This window comes from Sphaeramia orbicularis, chromosome 14 (assembly GCF_902148855.1).
Source record: "Sphaeramia orbicularis chromosome 14, fSphaOr1.1, whole genome shotgun sequence".
Taxonomy (NCBI): domain Eukaryota; kingdom Metazoa; phylum Chordata; class Actinopteri; order Kurtiformes; family Apogonidae; genus Sphaeramia; species Sphaeramia orbicularis.
The window spans coordinates 20,109,210-20,133,644 of NC_043970.1; the positions used below are offsets into that span (position 1 = coordinate 20,109,210).

At 36.0% G+C, this 24,435-nt stretch overlaps 1 protein-coding gene across 5 annotated transcripts in view; it reads right to left on the bottom strand.

The window, feature by feature from the left end:
• The window catches only part of LOC115432884 (rap1 GTPase-activating protein 2-like), a 66,634-nt gene that overhangs the window by 6,866 nt on the left and 35,333 nt on the right, over positions 1-24,435 (bottom strand). For 3 of the 5 annotated variants that reach the window (XM_030153957.1, XM_030153956.1, XM_030153960.1), the window contains 14 exons: positions 16,181-16,265; positions 16,057-16,092; positions 14,200-14,247; positions 12,772-12,804; positions 11,950-12,171; positions 10,368-10,471; positions 6,183-6,261; positions 6,035-6,088; positions 4,480-4,563; positions 4,083-4,183; positions 3,853-3,982; positions 1,786-1,941; positions 1,218-1,289; positions 958-1,044 (listed from right to left, as the gene is read on the bottom strand). In XM_030153957.1, coding sequence (XP_030009817.1) covers positions 958-1,044; positions 1,218-1,289; positions 1,786-1,941; positions 3,853-3,982; positions 4,083-4,183; positions 4,480-4,563; positions 6,035-6,088; positions 6,183-6,261; positions 10,368-10,471; positions 11,950-12,171; positions 12,772-12,804; positions 14,200-14,247; positions 16,057-16,092; positions 16,181-16,265 — 1,291 coding nt within the window. Of the gene's footprint in view, positions 1-957; positions 1,045-1,217; positions 1,290-1,785; positions 1,942-3,852; positions 3,983-4,082; positions 4,184-4,479; positions 4,564-6,034; positions 6,089-6,182; positions 6,262-10,367; positions 10,472-11,949; positions 12,172-12,771; positions 12,805-14,199; positions 14,248-16,056; positions 16,093-16,180; positions 16,266-21,480; positions 21,515-24,435 lie in introns of those variants that run through there. The other 2 variants (XM_030153959.1, XM_030153958.1) reach the window with 2 other exon arrangements.

Below are 24,435 nucleotides of genomic sequence, written 5' to 3' on the forward strand. Positions count from 1 at the left end.
CATGGTTTGTTTATGGTGGATGGCACTCAGAAATTGTTCACTGTAATGCAAGAGATTCAGGTGAGTAATCACAGAAAGACTTACAGATTCGTGATACTGAGGACATGACTGAGGTTTTACAGATTTGATGAAAAATTGGTCACAAAAGTCTCCCGCACCTTTAAATAAGTTATACTTCCTCCCACTCCTTTTCAAATTTGCAAATGAAGTCATGTACAGGGTGGGGAAGCAAAATTTACAATGAACATTTAGTTGTTTTTTTCTCAGCAGGCACTACGTCAATTGTTTTGAAACCAAACATATATTGATGTCATAATCATACCTAACACTATTATCCATACCTTTTCAGAAACTTTTGCCCATATGAGTAATCAGGAAAGCAAACGTCAAAGAGTGTGTGATTTGCTGAATGCACTTGTCACACCAAAGGAGATTTCAAAAATAGTTGGAGTGTCCATAAAGACTGTTTATAATGTAAAGAAGAGAATGACTATGAGCAAAACTATTACGAGAAAGTCTGGAAGATACTGTTAAAGAAGAATGGGAGAAGTTGTCACCCGAATATTTGAGGAACACTTGCGCAAGTTTCAGGAAGCGTGTGAAGGCAGTTATTGAGAAAGAAGGAGGACACATAGAATAAAAACATTTTCTATTATGTCAATTTTCTTGTGGCAAATAAATTCTCATAACTTTCAATAAACTAATTGGTCATACACTGTCTTTCAATCCCTGCCTCAAAATATTGTAAATTTTGCTTCCCCACCCTGTATATGTATAAGTTTTTTGTTTTTGTTTTTTTCCATGACTTCTTACAACCTGTTTTATTTTTAAGGACTAAGTAAGATTACTTTGCCTTGTTGCATATTCGAAATAAACTAAACTAAAAAAAAAAAAAAAAGAACCTCACATGTGTCTCTAACTGTCCCACAAACTGCTCAGTGTGTGTTTGGTTTTTACCTCCAATCGGGCAAAGCGGTCGCTTTTATAACAGGCGAGTTCTGCGTTGAGGAGTTTAGTGAGAAGAAACTCTCTGAACTCTGGACCCTGAAGATTAAAAAAGAAACACAAGTGAGAGGAGAAGAAGGAAGAAAGGAAGGGAAGAAAGAATAAAGCACAAAAGAAAGGATAGAAATAAAGTAAAAAGGAAAAATGAAGGGAAAGGAAGAAAGAAAGACGATGGAAGGATAAAAGAAAGAAAGCAATTCAGTCAGTCTCACCTTCTTAAACACAGCTGGGTTTGGGAGGGGCGGACCAAAAGGAGGGACGTCCTCTCTGGCGGTGACGGACACCTGCCAATCAAAGTGTTAACAGCGTCACTGGCAACACAAACCACAAAATAAAGAGCCTGACACTAAATTTCATATACATAAAAACAAATATACTAAAATGCACCCAAATTTTAAAATCTTCCTATTGGAATTTGAAAATTATATAAAATCTTTAGAATTTATTTATAATAAAAAAAACCTCTAACACCTTGGCTATTTACAAACAATTCTTTAATGCTGACTGAACTCTCTGCTCCACTTATTTATCTACATTTGTCAGATTTGTTATTTTTATTTTTTTATTTACTTTTTTATACTATTATTTGTATATTATACTCTGTATCTTTAAATCTATGCGTTATTTTCTTAAATTTATATGTTCAAATGCTTTTTCCCTTTTGACATCTTGTTTGTTTAAATTTTTGTACTGTATACTCAAATGTTTTCAATAAAGTTGGAAAAGAAAAAAAAAAAAGAGTCTGACACTAAACCGACCAATGACTGTCCTGTGCTGTACCTTGTAGGAGGTGGTGTCGCTGCAGGGCTCCTCCACCTGAACCAGGATGAACGCGTGGAGGAAGTTGGAGGCAATCATGTCAGGGACAAAGGGCGTGGCCTCTTCCTGAAACACCACCGCTACGATGTCATTTCCTATGTGACGTTTCCTCTGGAGCTGGAGGGAGGCGGAGTTAATATGTTACATCACAAACAAACATCAAACAAGGACCTGAGCAAATGGAGTAAATATGTTGTCCTTTTCTCCACCTTTCAGAACCTTATTTACATTTTCTTTTCCACCATTTTCCTTTTGTCACATCTATTATGTTGTTTTTGTCTTGTTGCATCTTTCACTTTTTTTTTTAATCTTATGACATCTTTTATGTCATTTTTGTCTTGTTATATCTATTCCATGATTTTCTTTTCATCGCACTTAAGTCACTTTCATCTGCATAGTTTTTTTTTTTCATCTTACATCTTTTATGTCACTTTTTACTTGCATCTTTCTTTTTTTTATGCAGTTACATTGTTGTTCCGTTCTTGTGTGTGATGCAAGATTATTATCGTATCGAAAACTAATGAAATGACAAAAAATAGAATTGAAAAACTTTTTTCATTAGCTGAAATAAATAAAAACTATAATAAAAAGAAAAAATGATAATTAACTGAAACTGTATTGTGTGCTTACAAAACTAACTAAAACGTGTAAAAATTATGGGTAAAATTCCCTTTGTTTTCCACTTTGTCAACGTCGGATTGATATGAAATTGATTTATTTCGCTTGAACACTTTTAGCTGGTGGCCCCATATGGCACTTCACGGTCCGTCACTTGTTGTTTAGGCTTCTTCTCGTCCCCACTCTACCTGGAAACATGGAGACTAAAGTTGGGAGAAAGCAGCAGAGTCCTGTATGGGATTTATTTAAATATGACGGCGAGGAAGATAAAAGATATGAAAAAACTAAAACTAATACTAAAACTAAACTAAAACTGAGCATTTGGAAACTAGAAAAAAACTCGGAGAACGCAGACCTCCGCCAAGGCAGATCAGTCCCCCCCCAGTCACCACCAAAATTTAATCATTTGTTCCTTGTGCCAGTATCAACATTTCCTGAAAATTTCATCCAAATCCATCCATAACTTTTTGAGTTATGATGCTAACAGACAAACAGACAGACAGATAGACAGACAAACCCCAATGAAAACATAACCTCCACCATTCCTTGGCGGAGGTAAAAAGTGAAAACTAATAAAAACAAGCAAACCTGCTCTAAAAACTAATTAAAACTAACTAAATTAGAGAGAAAAAAGTAAAAACAAAATCAAACTAAACTACAGTGAATAATAACAAACTATTATAACCTTGGTGTTAGGGCTGTAAGAAAATACCGGTTCTGCAATATATCGCAATATTTCATTTCACAATACTGTATTGATATTAGAAAGTACTGTATCGATATTTTTAGGTATTTATTCAAATGCAGATATTGTGGAGGTTGATTTTTGTTTATATTTTATTTATTATTATTTAACACTCTTTTATTAAATAATGTTAAATCCTTTGTTGGGATTGAACTAAAATAATGTTCTGATGTTCGTTCTGAATGAACAGAATATGAACATTTGAACAGGATCTGAAACTGTAATGTCTGTAAAACAGAATTTCAGTTTGAACACAGGAACATTTGGTGATATACCATTAGATCCTGTTGGGATCAAATAAAAATGTGTTTAGTATTTGTGCAGATTTCTGGTGTAATTCAATTCTTCAAGGAAATAATCATTTAAAAAAAAGAAACAAACAAAAAATTGCCTTTTTTAACAGTATCATAATATATCGTGATATATCATATTGTGATCCTAGTATTGTGATTTGTATCGTATCACCAGATTCTTGCCAATACACAGCCCTACTTGCTGTGATGTTTTGAAGACACAATGATGAAAAATGAGTAGTGATAATTCCCCTCAAAACTCATAACAGTGATGAAATTTGCAAGGCAGTCATCAAAAAGTACATGCAGATACATGTATGGACTCTGTTGTGTAATATGTTGCTGAACCACATTGTGAGTCATGCTTTGTACCTGCTGTGCATCTCCCTCAGTGAAAGGCAGTTTAGTGGAGACGTGGAACATGACCTCCTGCTGTCGGTGGATCGTGTAGACAGACTGAGACCCCGTCTGACCGTGAGACACATCCAGACCTCCACGAAACCTGAACAGATCCAGGCGGAGAGAGGGAGGGGGATTGGGGGGTGTTTGGTTAGTCCTGAAAGTCCTCAGACCATAACGGAGGTCGAATCCGATCCACTCACCCTTTAAAGTCCTGCAGCTCCACTGTGTCTCCGAGCAGCTGAAGGAACTCTGTGAAGGCTGGAGTCTCCTCGTTGTTCTGGAACAGCTCCTCCTCAGACACCTGCAGGAAAGATATCGACAAAAATACAAAGCAACACAATTCAACTGCACAAAATAAAATAAGTACACAGCTCCTCCTCAGACTAATGCAGGTCAGGTCACATATTTACACAGTAGTTTTGGTTTCTGATCAAGTAAAACAGCCTCCAGATGCATGTTAACATGTACTTATACTTAGTTTAGTTTACTGATTTCATTCAAAAGATCAAAAAGAATCCACAAATTGACCACATTATGAACGAAAAGGAGCAGAAAGAAGCCCCTCATACTTATACTGAAGTGATATAAAGGTGATACCTGTCCAAATCGCTGATAAATGACTCCAAACTTGAAGGTGTTGTTCACCTCGTGTTCGTCGTAGTTTACAATCAAATGAGACGCCTGAAAAATGATAATAAATAATGAAGAATGACTTCATGCAGCAGCTTTGACATATTAAATGTAGCTCAGTGTACTTCATAGTAAGAAATAAACTGAAACACATAAATACAATAGCGCAGTTAATTAAAACAAGTTAATAGAGATAAAAACAAGCTTAATGTGCATTTAAAAAAAATCAAAATAAAAGCATTTGTTATGAAAAGAAGAAGCAGGTCATACAAACAGGTCTTGAGCTGTTTGTCTAGTTTGTGGTATGAATTTGATGCATAAAAACAGAAAGTTGTTGCACCAAACATTTAATTCTTGAAAAATTCATCAAGTATTCAGACATGCATGAAGGTATCACATAAATAAAGATGATATAAACAAGCAAAAGAATGTGAAAATCAATCCTTGATGACACAAGAAACCAGTGAAATGATGATAGAACTGGAGTGTGTGATTTATTTTCCTGGCTCCTTTAGTTTCACTATATGATAGATTTTCAAAGTGCATTATTTTATTATTTTATTTATTAACCTTGATTTAACCAGGAAAAAAAATCACTCGAGATTAAAAATCTCTTTTGCAAGAGTGTCCTGGCCAAGACATAAGTAGGAGAAATTACAGAAAACAGAAATTTCAGATGTTCAGGCACACTACAAACGTACATAAAACACAGTAAAACTCAGTACTAAAACTATACATAAAACACCAGACTAAAGACGTACATATAGAACATCACTAATAATTTAAAAGGTATGAAAAGCTTACAACAATGTTCTTTAAAAGCATTTAAAAGCAAGTTTATACCTCTTCTTACTCCTTTTCGGCCATGCAAAATTCAGACTTGCACGTACTTAAAGATAGATTCTGTTCATTTAAATGTTATTTTGTTTTTGTCTTAATTTGTTTCGTTTTGTTTCATTTACATCCAGATGTATCCTTTTCCCATTCATTTAAAATGACTTTGAAAGTATTTAAAGAGAGCAGTTCCTTCAGTTTAATCTCCTTCTGTAGGTTGTTCCAGGCAGTGGGAGCAGAACATTTAGAAACTTTCTTTCCCAGTTCTGTTCTGACTTTTGGAACACATAGGTAACAGATCCTGGGACTGAAGACTATAATAATTGAAGTCATTCCCACAGATGTAGACCACTAAATATGTTGGAAGCGAGCCTAAAATACATTTATGAAAAAAAGAATACCAGTGTGTCAGTGTAAAAACATCTGTCCATCCAGCTCATACTCACATAAAACACAGTGATGAGTTTGTGTTTACAATAATCAGAGTGAAAAAACACACGCCATCAGTTTAGCAGCTTCTAGTGTAATGCAGCATCAAACTTGGTCAGATGATGACAATTTTATAAAGATTAAAATTTAAGAATTAAGAACAACACATGATTTTTCTGGTTTTTCTAAAAGCAGACAGGTCTTCTAAAGGCTGTTTGTCCTGTGGTAGATCTGGGTTACGTTCAGGTGCAGAGCTCACCTTCGGGTAGAGGACGGGGCTGAAACGTAGACCTGCTGCTTCATCACACAGCAGCTGCAGAGAAAACAATATCAACATGAAAAGAAAACACAGAAAGTCCACTCAAATCACCCACATCTGTGAACCTGGGGCTCAGACGTGGACGTACCTTGGCCAGTTCTGGTACGCTGGGGATTTCAGGCAGATCAGACAGAGACAGTCTGTGGTAGACGGTCTTCACTCGAGACCTGAGGGACAGCAGAGACACGACGTCACAGCTCAATAAAACAATATTTAACCCTGTCATGCATGAATAAACTGATGGTATTTTTGACATAAGACATATCCAGTTACATTTCTACAATATCTTATTTCTTTCTGCCAATAGTTTATCCAGCGTGGATTCCATGCATTAGCAGTTTAACATGTAATGGTATTCATTTGTTAAGCATAAACACATCCATAAAGCTCTTTCCACAAAGAGAATATGTCATTGCTTTAAGAAAACATACTATTTCAGTGTTAAATGTAACTGTCCACTGTGGTGAATGTCATGAATCTGGGAAACTTCAGCCACTGAGACAAAACAGACACCAACCAGAAAGATTAACCTGTCAACAAACTATTCCCTACACTATAGTTTATTAGATACTGTAAATCACGGTTGTCAAACATATGGACAAAACTGGCCCACCGAAGGGTCCTATCCGTCCCGTGGGATGGATTTGTAAAATGTAGAAATAACATTTAAGATATTAATATTTTTACTTCAGGTTCCACATTCAACCCAATTCCATCTCACACCAGATCAGAAAAATATTATCATAATATCCTTTAAATACTGAAAACTCTCAACTTTTCTCTTTGTTTTAGTGTAAAAAATAAAAAGTAAAATTGCATGAAAATGTTTTTTTTTGTTTTTGACTTAAACTTTTAGTGGTTTTTCAACAAACAAAAAAAAGAGGCCAGTGCTTTGACTTACATATCAATTTAGATATCTGTACAAAGTGCATAGAAAAAAATAAAATAAAATAAAATAAGAGAGAAAAATAAATAAAGAGAAAAAGTAAATTACAACTAAATAGGGATTCATGTAGCTCTGTGAGGTGAGGGTACAAAGGATAAAATCAACCAAATCAAGGCCACTGGGACCATCTCTCTAACATGGGCCAAAGGACGCATAGACCAGTCATGTTGTTCCAGTTTGTCTCAAGTCTCTGGGGAGTGTAGGGGTTTTACGAATAGTGTCCATTATGTCATTCCACAGTTGTGAATTGCATTAAAATGTTTACATTCACAAACTATCCTCTCACAAAAAATGTGAATACCCGGAACAAATATGAAAAACCTAAAATGTCCTAAGAAAAATGTGTAATTTTACCAATATTCTGTGTGTTTGTAGATCCACTGACATAATATGGTTAAAATTGTACTTATTTTTAATAATAAATCTCAGTTTGTTCATAGTTGTTCATGTCATTCACATTTTTTAAGGGATATTTTGTAGATGTAAATATTTTCCACAATGTAATGTTACTTTTTTCACTCTAAAACATAGAAATAAGTTTGAAGTTGACATTATTTCTATATTTTTCTGTTATTATTTTACTGGTCCGGCTCATGTCAGATCACATTGGGCTGAACGTGGTACCTGAGCTAAAATAAGTTTGACACCCTTGCTGTAGATTATTATACATTAAACAACATATCAGGGTAAGATAAGACGGTATTTATCCCACAGTGGGGAAATTCAAGTGTCACAGCAGAATTTATAGTAAAGTGAGTGTAACAAATATTAGAAAACACAATAAAACAACAGTTATGAGTTGGAGCCATTACTGCAAATAATATAATACTAATTAACCCTTTGATGCATGAATTTTGAGAACCTTAGTCAAGATTTTTTTTTCCTGAGTGTTTTTATTCCTCTTTAGGCATGAATAAAACAGTGTGATTGAAAATTTGTAATTGGAGTTACAAAAATGTCCACTCAACTGGACATTTAAAACAATAACAGAAAGTTATATACTGTGTGAAAACTATTAAATAAAAACATTTTTAATGCGGCTAATGTGATGTTTTCTCACATTTTAGCATACTCTAATACTACTTATTACTCACTTCAGGGAGATAATATGCATAAAAAAAAAAAAACACTTTTTGTTTAAGAAAACTGTTAATTACAGTCTAAAAACAAGTAGCAATTGATTTACACTCAAACATGTTACTGCAGATCAGTTTTATCAAGAACAGCAAAGTTACAGTAATTGTGTGAATGTCAGTGTATGAGATGGTGCATAAGCGTCCACTGTGTTGGCTGATATGCAAATAAAACAACAAAACCCATGAATATACAATAGAACAGCTGTAGAATAGCTGTCCACTGTAGTGACCACTATGTATGAAAGGGTTAAACACTGAGTAACTGTCCACTGCAGTCATGTCCTGCATGAAAGGGTTAACCCCTAATTCTGCTGCTAATGAGTCATTCAGCAGGTCTGGGAATAGTTCATGAGCCACATACTTCTGAAGTCAGTACTTCTGTAGGTGTTTTTCATGTTTTTGTTTTACATTGGTGGCATTTGTTTGGAGAGTTTTGCTTTCACTACCTGTGTCCGGCTGACTTAACACAGATTTCTGACAGACCAGTGTGGTACCGGTGTGTTGGTAGCTCTGTTTGTTGTTTGATCTGATCTGAGATCTCTTTTAGTCAGACCACAGATCTGCTGTTTCGTCCACAACATGGTCCGGGGGTGGTTTCACACCTGTTCATTTGGCTCAGATCACACAAAAAGTCCATGAGTCTGGATCAAACAAAGTGGATGTGAAAGCCCCTGTTCGAGTATGTGCACAAGTGCTATGAACTATTTTTACCCTGGAGGACTTTTTGTTTTTTTCTTAGAGGGCTCTTGCTCAACACACAAACAATACAGAGTAAAAATAGTTCATAGTTAATAGCTCATAATTCAAGATCAAGAACCTTCCAGAGGAAAAAATACATTTCACCAAACTGTATGACCACGTCAGTCTCACAGATGACAAAACAAGCTTTTAATAATGATTTTGAACAAAATGGCAAAAAACTTCTTGACCTTGAAAATCCAATGACCAGATAAAACACGACCTGAGACTAAAAACAGAAGAATTCATCTACAGTTTTGTCTGCGTATGTTTAGCCTGACTGATCTTACTCATCTATGCTCCACTGAAAATGATAAAAAAAAAAACAAAAAAAACACACACACACACATCCTGAGCATCCTTGTCAAACTGGGTCGCATGTGTCATCTCAACAAAATAGAATGAAGCACTCGTCTCTGAGAAAACAGTAACTGAGTCTAAAAACCATCGTTACTTTTCACATTCTCTAGAGAAAACAGTGCAGAACTCATTTAATCTATAAAAAGATCCGACTTTGGAGCTGTTTTGTTAAAACATGGGTGTTTGATTAAAAAAAAAATCAGGGCTACCTTTAAGTCAAAAAGTCTGCTTCATTGTCAGTTTTACCATATGTGCATCGCATACAGAAAACTAATATTACAAAACTCCAAGGTCCCATGGTGCAAAATGAACATAGAAAAAAAATACAAAAAATAGAATAGAATAGAATTATAAACACAATATAACTATAAACATAGAATATAACTATAAACAGCAGGGGGTTGAGGAGACAATAAACAGACAATAAAGGTGCAACAGTGAAGTCAACAGATGAGGTATTGGTAAAAGATGAGTTATTTGGTTTAAGTGACATATGCAATAAATGCATTATGCAGTAAAATGACAAGTGGCTGGAGCAGTCACTATGCAGTTAAAGGGGTCACATTTTGCTAAACCCACTTTTATTAGTCTTTGGTACATTTATTTGTGTATTTGGACCCTAATAGTTCAAAAAGGTTGAATTTGAACCCTCCAGGTGCTGCAAAGCTATCTTTATGTTTATTTTGGAAAAAATCGAGTGGATTTCTACAACCTGTTTTAATTCCTTCTTAATTTGTTACGTCTATAACTAGCTATGTCACGACATTTGCACATGAGGTCAAGACTTCCGACGAACATTTCTCTGAGTACGGAGAAACAGGACAGAGCAGCGCAGTCAACAACCTGGAGGGGGTGGGATGTGAAGTGGCTCATTTGCATTTAAAGGGCCAGCGCTCAAAACCACCTTTCTGGTGTCATTACTCAGAAGATGGATCTGTGGAGTTGAATTAATGAGGAATTCAGACCCAAACATATCATTTACAGTTTATGTAGACCACAGGGAAATGTTTTAAAATGCATAATTCCATTTAAAAAAAGCAAAATACGATCCCTTTAAGTAACGTTTACCTGTTGTTTTCATGGAGGTGTTTACCTGATGATGACGTGAAGGTGCTCATGCTCTTTGTCCTCCTCATGTCTCACAGATAACAGCAGGTTTCCCAAACTGCTCGCCGAGCAAGAGAAGTTTAAATGCTCCTGACAGACATGAGACATAAATGTTAAATTTACTATATTGAAGGTTAACAAGGAATATGCAATGTGACAAACCACTGTAAAAGATGCATTTAGACAAAAATGATGTAAGTCCAAACAAGAAGAAATCTAGACAATCAGAGGGTACACACTCAGAGGTCAGCCCTCTGATCATATTGACCATGCTGAATAATTCCACTACGTTGTGAATCCTCTCCAAAAAACCTCCAGAGCCTGGACCAAAAAAAAAAGTCTAACATTGATCCTCAGGTTAATTTCGCCATCAATAATTTTGATGCTACTTGAGGAGAATGGGATGTGATTTCAGTGTTGATACTGTCAGTTCTATTATCAGACTGAGGACGAACAGGACAGATGTGAAATGGAACGGACAATGAGTGTAACCTAAAGTCTGTAACACCCATCAAACATGTCACATTTAGAAGTACAATGAAAATATGCTCTCAGGTCTGGGTCAACCTCCATATCAGCAACAACTGGTCATGTTGATAGATATTGTTATGCAGCAGACAGTATGTGTGATATTTTAAGGTAAGAATCCTTTGCCTCCAAGATCTGGATCGTCTTCCATCAAGAACATTAAGATGCGGGAAAAAACATATCTTGTGTAAAAGAAATTTATTACAATGTAGTACAAATATTGAGCAAGGTTATAATAGTTATGGATTTTTCATTATAGTTTAGTTTTATGTAGTTTTGACTTTTTTTTCTCGAATTCAATTAGGTTTAATTATTTTTTTAGAGCAGGTTTTTATTAGTTTTTGTTTTTTCTTAATGCTTAGTTTTAGTTTAGTTTTATTTTTTTTTAATATCTTTTATCTTCTTTGCCGTTGTATTCAAATAAATCCCAGACAGGACTCTGCTGCTTTCTCCCAACTTTAGTCTCTATGTTTCCAAGTAGAGTGGGGACCAGAAGACGACTGTAAACCACCGTTAAATATTATGTGGTGGCAGCAGCTAAAATTGCTCAAGGGAAATAAATCGATTTCATATCAATCTGACATTGACAAAGACGAAAACGAAGGGAATTTTATCCATAATTTTTGTACGTTTTAGTTTTGTAAGTGCACAGTACAGTTTCAGTTAGTTATCATTTTGTCTTTTAATTATAGTTTTTATTTATTTCAGTTAACGAAAATGTTTTTACAATTCTAGTTTTCATCATTTCATTAGTTTTCATTAACAATAATAACCTTGATATTGAGTTATAGGTGTGGATAGATAGCCTGATTTCAATACCCATGCAGGGAAAAGGGTAACAACACAAAATATGGAATAAGACAAAAAAGGACAAAAGTAGATTAAAAAAACATCCTAACTCAAGATTCATGCAATATAGTTTCTGAAACTGTCAAAACTCATTTTCTCTGAAATTACTATGGCAACACTGGCGCAATTTCAGGCAAACTAACACAGGTAAAGGGTAAAAAACATCCCACCCCATTTTCTCCGAGGCTCACCCTGCCTAAGAAGTGCTTCCTGTACGCCCGTGCAGCCTCGTTGATCTCCTCCAGATGATACCCATAATCCCCTGGGGCTGTATCTTTGTCCTCCTCCTCCTCTTTTATTTCCTGTGAGGAAGGCGGAGGAGCAGATGGAGGCGGAGCTTCAGGATCCTCAATCCAGTAACCTCCGAACTCAGGTAGGATGACCTGAGGGTACGGTCCGCCTCGCTGCAACACCTGCACAATATTTAACAAGTAACATCAAGTACAGAAAACAGAAAACAGTCACATTTAAGATATTTAGTGAATACTAGCCTCACCATCTGCTTTAGTGAATGATTAAAATATGGAAGTCAGTAATGCTTTGTTCATTTCTGGAGTATTTAGTTAAAGGGATAGTAACAGTAATGACAGTAATGTAAAAGGAGAAGTCTGTTGTGAGGTTGTGTAGAAACATGGTGGTTAAAGGAGACCTGCATATAAAGCAACAAATTCTACACTGATGACAATTTAATTATGAATGTCATCTTCCAGTTGTGCAGCTTAATATCTGTAAATCTGACTCACTAAACCTACATTTTATTAATCAAATTTGAGCTAAGATTTGTCATGAAAGTGTGCATATATGACATCTTAGATTTTACCATTCATTTCCTTACATTTTTTGTAATCAGTATTTTTCTTGATGTACTGTTTTGCTTTTTTTTTTTTTGCATTTTTATTTGTTCATACCATTTTATTGGGTCATACCAAGGAATTTCACTGAATTGAACTGGCATTTTAATGGCAGATATCAGTCGGAAAGCATTAAACTATACTCTGTTATAGTTCACCCACCTCCTCGATCCTCGGATAAGGAATGTAGTCATCCTGGAAGAGAAAATCCAGTCAGTCATAGTCAATGTTTATGTTGAAGTCTGTATTTGAGTGGGAGTCAGACATTGGTTGCATGTCTAAGTTAATGGGATCTAATGTTGCATCTCTGAAACATAGAACCCAATGAAATCAGTATATTATGGGTGTTATAATGAATCAAGGAAACAGCAACCCTTGTAAAGGAGTTAAGTACTGTCACTAAACAACCGGCTCCCAACTCATAACACTCACATAATTCACCTTCAGAATAACCATAACTATAAACTTCACCAGAACCTTAAGTCCCCATGAAACTAGTTGACTGCAATTTGTTATTTGTGTTTTCTCTAAAAACACAACCTGAAAAGTCAGTTCTGTACTGATTCGCCAAGTCTATCTGTGCAATAATAACCCATAACCGCAGCTCATATGGTCATCTGTAAGGGGGGGGCACGCAAATGTATTAATACATACCCCCAAAGCACTGGATAAGCCAAAAATACTTTCATCTTTTATCTATTGTAACCTTCTCAGAATTCAGATACTGCAGGACAGGTAATCTATAGCACAGACATATGGTAAAATATAAAAACACTATTCAATTTGATCCCACAAGGACTTTAACCCTGTCATGCATGAATTATGAGAACCTCAGTCGAGATTTTTTTCCTGAGTGTTTTTATTCCTCTTTAGGCATGAAAAAAACAATGCAATTGAATTTTTTTTTTTTTTTTTATGAACCTATTTTTCATGGAGTTACAAAAATGTCCACTCAGCTGGACACCATGCGTTTAATTTTTGAGGCAAAAAAACACGTGTATTTGAAACCCATCATCAGAAAGTGAAAACTATGAAATAAAACCATTTTTCATGCAGCTAATCTAATGTTTTCTCACATTTTAACATACTCTAATACTAGTTATTACTCACGTGATGGAGATAATATGCAAAAAAAAACCTTTTTGATTACGAAAACTTTTAAATTACAGTCTAATAACAATTAGCTATTGATTTACACTAACACATATTTCTGCAGATCAGGTTTATAAAAAACAGCAAAGTTACAGTAATGGCATGAATTGCAGTGTATGTGATGGTGTTGTTTTGGATGATATGAAACTAAAACAACAAAACCCATGAATATACAAGAGAACAGCTGTAGAATAGCTGTCCACTGTTGTGACCAGTATTCATGAAAGGGTTAAAGCAATTCTTCACCCTCAGACGTGCATATTTTACATGTCGTAGGGAATCATAAAATATTTTCTCACACACACACATACAGGTGAGGTAGAATGCATTGGTTTGGATGAGGATGATTTATGGACATGAATGAAACATGGGCAGTAAATTGAAATGCGAGGCGATGGAGGTTAAAGCATGGTCGGACGGACAGATGAAGGGACGTGCCTTCTGTCTCGGAGGAACTGTCTTCATCTCTGCAGCCTCTGGCACCTGCTGCATCATGTGAGGAAGAGGAGGCAGAGTTAAAACTCTGCTGTAGTTGAGACACAGCTCGTGGTTTCCATCCCAATGTGTTGCAAATTTTTACCGAATATTTAGAAAATGCACATTTTTCCACGATCTAATCCACTGTTGTTATAGTTCATCGTTAGCATGATCTAAAACTTCATAGAATAATATACAAACTGACAGGCTGAAAGAGATATTTAATCAAAAACTAATCTGCAGCAGGAGTGTGGAACTCAGGGGCCACATACAACCCAATATGATCTCAAATGGGCCAGAGCATTAAACTAATAGTATAATAGCCTTTAAATAATGACAACCCCAAATGTCTGTCTTTGTTTTAGTGCAGGGGTGTCAAACTCCTTTTAGTTCAGGGGCCACATTCAGCTAAATTTGATCTGCAGTGGGCCAGACCAGTAAAACAATAACATAATAATATATAAATAATGTCAACTCCATACTTTTCTCTATGTTTTAGAGCAAAAAAAGTACATTTACATTATGAACAGGTTTACATCTACAAACTATCCTTTCAAAAGATGTGAATAACATGAACAAACTAAAAAAATAAGTGTAATTTTAACAATATTATGCCTCAGTTTATCATTCACACATGTACATTATAACGTACAGATCACAGTGGATCTACAAACACACAAAACATTTAGTAACAGGCAGAATATTGTTAAAATTACACTTATTTCTCTTAAGACATTTCAGGTTGTTCATATTTGTTCAGGTTAGTCACATTTTTTGCAAAATTACACTTTGTTTTAGTGTAAATGCATGAAAATATTTACATTACGAAGAGAAAAATTTGGAGTTGACATTATTTATATGTTATTATTTTAGTATTTTACTGGTCCTGCCCACTTGAGATTGAATTGGTCTGAATGTGGAACCTGAACTAAAAGGATTGTTAATATCTTCAGTGTAATTTTTGCATTTCACAGCTTCATCCCAAGGGCCGAACTGGACCCATTGGAGGGCCGGATTTGGCCCCCGGGCCGCATGTTTGACACCTGTGTTTTAGTGCAAAAAAAAAAGAAAAAAATAATTATGAAGATGTTCACAAACTATCTTTTTGAAAAAAAAAGAGGGAATAACCTGACAAACTTGAAATTTCTTAAGAAAAATAAGTACTATTTTAACAATATCATGCCTCAACTTTTCATTTCCACATGTGCAGCACAACTCACAGAACACAGTGCATCTACAAGGGCACAAAACATTTAGTAACAGACATAATCCTGCTAAAATGTTGGAGTTTGGAACAAAAATGAGTTTAACAGCCTTGACTGTTAATATCCTCAAGCCCGTTGGTGGGCCGGTTTGGGTTGTATGTTTGACACCCCTGACCTACATTTTAAGCATTTCTCTCATTATTTCTCTCATTCTTGAGGATTTTCACTAAGCTCTGTCTCTGAAATCATTAACACTTGTAGATGATGCATTTAACACGTGTCAAAGTAGATGTGCATTCTCAGACTTACACTCCGTTAGTCATTTTAGGTCACACTTCTAGCAAAACTGTAACTACTCATCTCTTTGCATGTGATGTGATTGAAATCTCATGTTGATTCTTTTTTCTAGCGATGACATTTTTGTTTCCTTCTCCCTTTGTTGTTCGAGCACTGTTATAGGCAGCTTTAGAGTAAGGTTTGGCAGTTACTATGTAGAATCTACCAAAAATACTTGACACTTCCAAATATAGTGCTTTAGTAATCAGTAAAACTGTAGTACAGACATCACAAATGTGTATTAATATGACAGAACATGACACCTTTAAATCCTTACCTCCATTTTATCCATCGTGTCGAAGAAATGAGCCGACTGTAGACAGACAGACAGACAGACAGAGGTGTTACAGTCGGTATATGTTCATCTTCAGATACATCAGTCATCTGCAGATTTGTGTTACCTTCATGGTGGGGGGTGCGGTTCGAGGGGGAGAGGGGGGGCAGTCTGAAACGGGCACATTGGAAATGGTGAGGAGCTCCTGTTTACTGGACGACATGAAAAAAAAAAAATCACAGGGAGAACAATGAGTCCAACTGCAGAGACAACACATAGGATAAGAACCCTTTTTCACCTGAGCTGCTCAGTGGTTGGAGGAAACTTATCATTGTTCTTCTTTCATCTCTCCCAAATGACACATATTTTAGACAATTATATAAATATAATTACTGAAAAACTCAACAGTGTCCAACCATAAGGACTGACCAGATGTACCAAATTTGGTAAATATATGTATTAAATCCAGGTGCATGAAAAAGCCTGTTCAAACTATACTGCAAACCTAACAGGAAATACACTATTTTGATTTGAATCTTTAGTTTTTATCCATTTTTTGACATTTACACTGTATTGGCTGGTCCCTAAGATAACTGGTGCAGTAATATCACTGTCATTTAAAATTACTTGGATATTGAAATATAAAACTATTAATTACAGCAAAAAAAAAAAAAAAACTTCTGCAGTTAATGCTGACAAGTATTTAAGTTGTTTTAAACTAAATGTATTTACTTGGGTAACCTGCCACACAAGATGAGAAAATCTGACCGATATCTTTTGTTTATACTTTTAGCAGGGGCAAAAAAAAGCCATAACTAGAAAATGGCTGTGCGAAGATCCCCCAACACCTCTGGACTGGACACATATTGTGAAAGAAATTCATGACATGGAAAGGTTGACCTTCTCATTAAGACTCACTGCTGACAAACGTAAAAAAAATTGGGAGAAATGGGATGTTTATATTAATCAAAGAAATCCTTGAACCTGTATAATTTCATACTTAAGTATGCTTATTTTGACTTTTTGCTTAATTTGTCCTGAACCTGTCTGTATTTTATTTGTCTAAAGGTTGAACTTTGAAGCTCTAACTGTTGTGGTCTGTTTTTTTGTTGTTGTTGTTGTTGTTGTTTGTTTGTTCTACAAACTTTTTGTGTATATAAAAATAAAGTATTTAAAAAAAAAAAAAACAACTAAATGTATTTTATTTCAGTGTGACTTCGTTCACTTTTAGCTGCAGGATGTTGGTCAAGTGTGTGTGTAGGTGGGTCCTGAAACATCATGGTTAGTAATTGTTCAGCCCAGTCTGTCTTGCTACAGTTCCAATTAGACTGGTTCCACATTCATTTTGTCTGGTTGCACCACTATTTCATCCCATTATACACTGCCAGGCCAAAAACAAGTTGCACATGCAATATTTGACTGCACAACCTTTGGTTTTGATTACAGGAGACATTCACTGGATTTAATTAAGCAAATAGTTCAGATCCTTCCATGGGTAAGTACTGCAGTGGTTAATAATGGTTCTGCTGTAACAGGTTATTGAACTTTAACTGCAGTAAGTGTCTTCATGTCTCTAATGTCAAAAAGAGTGGACAATGCCAGCACTGATCAGGATCATCAGGCTTGTGACAGAATGGTTCATGGAGAATGAGACGTCATTTTCACACATAGATTAACCTCCATAAAGTCCAGACTCTAATTTAGGATGTGATGAAGACTTGATACAGTGGTCCGATTCGCCATCATCAATAATCGAAAATTAATGCAACTATGGATGGAAAAAATATTATGGACCTTATTATGACACTACATAAGCATTATGTGGCAAAAAAGATGTGACAGTGAATGTCTCCTGTAAACAAAACCCAAAGTGGTGCAGTCAAATATTGCATGTGCAACTTTTTTTTTAAATTTTTTGGGCTGGGCAGTGTGTCTTCCATCCTTTTATGGCTCTATTTAGTCAAGTTACACCTCTGTTTAGTCCTGTTACACCTCTGTTTAGTCCTGTTACACCTCTGTTTAGTCCCGTTACAGCTCTGTTTAGTCCTGTTACACCTCTGTTTAGTCCTGTTACAGCTCTGTTTAGTCCTGTTACAGCTCTGTTTAGTCCTGTTACAGCTCTGTTTAGTCCTGTTACACCTCTGTTTAGTCCTGTTACACCTCTGTTTAGTTCTGTAACAGCTGTGTTTAGTCTCGTTACAGCTCTGTTTAGTCCCTTTACACCTCTGTTTAGTTCTGTAACTGCTCTGTTTAGTCTCGTTACAGCTCTGTTTAGTCCCTTTACACCTCTGTTTAGTCCTGTTACAGCTCTGTTTAGTCCTCTTACAGCTCTGTTTAGTCCTGTTACACCTCTGTTTAGTCCCGTTACACCTCTGTTTAGCTCTGTAACAGCTCTGTTTAGTCCTGTTACACCTCTGTTTAGCTCTGTAACAGCTTTGTTTAGTCCTGTTACAGCTCTGTTTAGTCCTGTTACACCTCTGTTTAGTCCTGTTACCCCTCTGTTTAGCTCAGTAACTGCTCTGTTTAGTCCCGTTACACCTCTGTTTAGTCCTGTTACACCTCTGTTTAGCTCTGTAACAGCTCTGTTTAGTCCTGTTACACCTCTGTTTAGTCCTGTTACACCTCTGTTTAGTCCTGTTACACCTCTGTTTAGTTCTGTAACAGCTCTGTATAGTTTTGTTACAGCTCCATTTAGACCTGTTACGCATTTGTTTAGTCTAGTTACACCTCTATTTATTCACATTATTCCTTCATTTACTCCTGTTATGGTTCTGTTTAGTCAAATTACATTTCTGTTAAGTCAAATTTCATCTCCATTGAGTCCTGTTACACCCTTGTTTAGCCCAGTACTGCTCCATTTAGTCTTGTTACAGACTCATTTAGTCAGGTTCTACCTCTGTCTACTCTTGTCACAGCTGTTTAATACCTTTACTTCTCCATTTAGTCCAGTTAAACCTACGTTTCCTTCAGCTACACCTCATTTACTCCTGTTGCACAGCAGTCTTACATTAGTCTTGTTACACTTCTGTTCAGTCCTGTTAAACCTCTGATTAATCTCCTTCACCTCTGTGTGATGATGTTTTATATAACAGAGTGTGATCTAATTGAGCTATGTAGCCCAAGCATATGCTCAAAACCATGTCTTGTTCCAGGTGACAAGACGCATCATACTGTGGGTGAGTGAATCTATCATGACTTCCACCGGGGAAACCAGGGTTTGATTCCTGGGAGTGACTGAGACATTTAAAAAAAAAAAAGAAGATTCTCAGTTTTCAGACCTGTAACATATCATCATACACTTATTATCAGCTGACTGACACAAACATTCATGTGTCCTGTCAAATGCATCTCTACTCACGAAACTGCTGTGTTCTCTTTTGCCTCTCCAGTCTACGTACCAGCCACCAGTGCATTTCCAGACATTGTACTGATAGCATTGTACAAATAGCAATAAACTCCTTTGAACAACATCTAAAATAAGGTCAGGCGTTAACGTGTGTATTAAAACCCTTCAACTGTGTCCACTTTTGTCTCCTTAAAGCATGGATGTCACACACATTTTCTTTCAGGGGCCACATAAAGCCCAATTTGATTTCAAATGCAAAATAATAGCACAAAACAATAGCACAATAACCTATTTATAACGACAACTCCAAATTTTTGTTTTTGTTTTAGTGCCCCCCCATTAAATTATGAAAACATTTACTTTTACAAACTATGCTTTCACAAAAAAGATGTTAACAACCTGAAAAACTGACATTTCTAAGGAAAAATAACTGCAATTTTAACAATATTATGTTTATAACTTAGCATTTACACATGTGCATTACAGATTGGATCTACAAAGGCACAAAACATTTAGTAACAGGAACAATATTGTTAAAATTTGGAGGAGTTTGGAACAAAAATAAGAACAATTCCAATAATATTATGTCTCAGCTTATTATTAACACAACTTACAGATCACAGTGGATCTATAAATGCACAAAACATTTAGTAACAGGCAAAATATTGTTAAAATTGCATTTATATCTTTTGAAACATTTCAGATTGTTTATATTTTTTCAGTTTATTCACATTTTATTGTTAAAAGATAGCTTGTAAATGGTAATATTTTCTTAATGTAACATTATTTCACATTTTCACATTAAACCAAGCAGAATATTTAGATTTGTCATTATTAATAGGTTACTATAGTATTATTACCCCATCCCCCTAAGGGGAGGCAAGGGGTATTGTTTGTGGTTCGGTTTATTTGTTTGTTTGTTAACACTTTAGCCTCAAAACTATTGATTGAATTCATACCAAATTGGGTTCACAGACTGCCAGTGACCCAGAATAGATGTGATTACATTTTGAGAAAAGAAGATCAAAGTTCAAATGTTTTATGATTTTTTAAAATCTTTTTTTCCCCATTTACTTATAATGGCTGAAATTTGTCTATGCTGTCTACGTCTATGCTGACATCAGCACACGCATAGACATGATGACATCAGCTGGATCGATGCCAAAATAAGATACAATACGTATGAGGGGTGGGGTTTGTTGTGCCTGGTGCCACTTGTTTTACTTGAGATTGCAATTCAACTATTTCAATGAGTTCGATACCCCTGACTGTTAATATGTTCAGCATAATTTTTGCACTTTGCAAATTCATCTGGTATGTTTGACACCCTTGCCTAAAAGAATCAGTTTCTTGGCCTGAAGGCTTAGTTTAGTTTATTTACTCTGTTGTGAAGAACCTTGTCATTCCACAGAAACTGCTATTAGATATAAAAATGAATAAAAGCAGCATTAATCTGCAAATGTTTTGAGAGGAGTTAATGTCACACTGCTTTCGACCTCATAATGTGACCTTTATTATACAGTATAATGATACACAGTCCACGTGATGCCCTCTGTACATGAGTTTGTTTGTGTTTGTTCGTGGGTGGCCTGTCCTGACTCGTCACAGCTCCACACATTTCCACTATATTTGTCACAGAGGAGCAATGGGTTTGTCTCTAAACATAGCGCTTCAATCTGTCTGAGGAATAGCCTGGCTCACTTCACATCGAACACACACACACACACATGCACATACACACTGTCATCAACTGCTCCATCCAGCCAGAAGACCATTCATTTCCTCCGCCCTCAGGCAGGACAGTTAATGTTGCTGCACCTCGGTTACTATGGTTACGGCAGGTGTCGCAAAAAAAAAAAAAAAAAAAAAGAAAGATGACCTGGATTGAACTTTTACATCAAGATCCTATTGCAGAATTTTTTTGCGCCCATAAGTATCAATGACTCACAGTTCGTCTTGTTCTGTAATGACTCCGTTTCAGAGTCATTCTGTTGATTATCAGCTGTAAATATAATTTGGACTTGAAATATCAGTGACATAAACATAGACGATTCAGACTGTTTTTAGATGCATCTACAAACCTGCATGAGAAAGTTTGTCCTTTTCCCATTGCATTTAAATACAGTGATGGCAGTTTTGGCAGTGACACAAACTTTGTTTTTGCAAGCTTTTATGTTTCAGAGACTTTTATTGGCACATAAATCACACTGATGTCAGCGGAGTCAGTGTGTGTCACTGCTGTACATTTCCTCAGCTCTTTTCAGTCCAAATGACCTGAAACTTGATCTTTAAGTTGGTATGAATAAGATGAATATTGGAATCCTTATTAGTGTTGGTTGTGCTTAAACTGAAATCCACTTAAGTTTTTACATTAAGTTATTTAACCCTTAGGGGTCCACGGTCACGGCCCCATGATTGAATCACATGGCATTTTCAACACGTCGTAGTGTTGGAAGTCAGTCACGTAGACCACTGGGTATAATTGCATTTGAAAGTGCAGAGCGGAAACACTCTCCCGCTTTTTATTTGATGTTGACAGAGCAAAGTCAACCAGAGATAAGATGGTTTGAACCCGGAGCAAACAAACGTGAATAAAAGTATGAAAATGAGTTGGGTGGGCGTTAGATTTCTGACCATATCTTTGTCATTTTTTGTCCTTTTTCAAAACGGAAAAAACTGGCAGAATTTGCAGATTCTAATCCACAGGCAGCATTAGCATTACAGGTAAGGGTGATTATGACCCCCACCTGAACCAGATGAAGAAACTGGGAGGACCGGGGGTGGGGGGTGAGAAAATGCCTATGTAAAAATATGCTTTTATATCAAATATTTGAGTATAGTTTTAATTTATTACAATTTTGAATTCATATGCCTAATATCTGGAACCAGTATTCAGTTTTAAAGTCTTTGAAAAGGTTCGTTTAGCATCTTTGTGTTATTTATGCAATAAATTATGTAAATTTTTAAAATCAGATTTTATATTTTTTGTGTGTTTTTTGTTCTTTTGTATTGATATAGTAGGTTAAAGTGAAAAAATAATAGGCAGATGAGATAGATGAAGTTGTGCTGAAAAAAAAAGATACCAAACATGGGTATAGTAAACATGTCTCTATATAGTATATAAAGGCAAAATCAAAAGTACACAAAAATGGCCAGAATAGGCCCAGACCCATAAGGGTTAACTGGTGTAGACACAAACAAGCACCAGAGCAACAAGGAATGTTCTGTATTTTTAGATTATACATGATTTGTTACATATAAAAGCTCAGTTATTAAAAAGAAAGTAAAAAGAAATTAAAAAGACAAGGAGAACAGGTCAGTTTTAAGTACAGATATAAAAACAGGCAATGAGGAGGCCTGTCTGATATACAGAGGCAGGTCAGTCCACAATCTGGGACCAACAACAGCAAAGGCCTGATGTCCTCAGAGCTCACACTTTGTTCTCAGCACCACCAAGAGCGTTTGATCAACTGATCTTGGAGAGCGAGTCGGTGTGTAAGTGTGACGGAACTCAGAGAGGTAGGGTGGTGCAAGACCATGGAGGGATTTAAAAACCAATAAAATAATTTTAAACTGGTTTCTAAAATAAACAGGCAGCCAACGGAGCGATGCTAAAACCAGAGAAATGTGCCAGTTAAAAGACGCACAGCAGCATTTTGTACCATTTGGAGATAAGCGATGGAAGACCCACTGATCCCCAAATACAATGCATTACAGTAGTCCAGCCAAGTGGTGATAAAGGCCTGGATAACAGTCTCAAAATGCTGCTTTGAAATGATTGGCTTAACTTTGGCTAGCTGCCTTAAGTATCATGATGAATTAACCTAAAGTGGATGTAAATTAACCACAGAAAAAAAGACTCTCTCACATGAAGGATGAGAAAATCTTCGGTCGTGACTAAAAGCGATTATCATACACATTGTAGGTTCTACATCACAAACTGATGGGTCCAAAGGCAAAATACTGACAGTGTCACAACTTCAGTTTGAACATCTCTGCTGCCACAGCTATATCTACTAAACGTCCAATTCAGGATTAAATTCCACTTCAGGAATTCAATATGATATGATGTTTTGATCTATACCGCAATTAAACTCAATCAAACTACTGACATCAATGTTTTGCTGCAAAATTACTATTTTACGTTTTTCTGTTTTCCCATAATCTCCTCCTCAGTTTTAGATTTTTTTTCCAAGTGCTTCACACAGCACAGTAATTAGCTTAGCTTCACCATTTACAACTACATCAGCACAGATAGATGATATTTAGTTCTTGTACTTCGACCTCTGTTGTGATATGACCTTCAGTACATTTTATCATCATACATTCTGTTTACATGTACCAAAAGTTTTTTAGATGGATGTCACATCTGGCAATGAACTGAAATCTCACAGTCTTTAGGAGCCTTAAAGGAACCACAGCTGTGTTATCTCATTCCATTGTGGTATTAGACTTCTGAATAAATACAGCCTGTGAAAATGCCATGATATAAATGTCTGGAGTGTAGCAGTTAAATGAATTCCGATGACAGCAAAGAGAACATGAACCGAATGGATTTATCTGTGAAAGTAAACAGGATGCCACTGGTATAATTACAAACTCTGTGTATTAATGTGTTAAAATGTAAAAAAAAAAACATGCCCCCCGTTAGTGTCCCTTTGTATGAATCCAAATTAATTTCACCAAACTGACATTTCCACTGCAAAGAGATAAAAGTGGAGCAGCCAGAGGGCTCGTTGCCGCACAGGAAGGTCAACGACCCCGTAAAAGGAAAAAGAAAGAGAGCGAGTGTGTGTTCAAGGCGCAATGTAAGAAAAACTGTGAAAAAACAACAAATGTCAGGAGCTGGAAAGTCAGAGACACTGTTTTTGTCCTTTGTAACCTAGAGGAAATGAAAACCCATGAAATACAGACAACACACAATTTGTAATGTTTCTCATCTATAGAAACTTTCAGTAGAAGTAGATAGTTGTACAAAAAACACATGTACTGATTCAGCTTTACTGCAGTAAATGCATGGGAGTAGAAGTATGTTA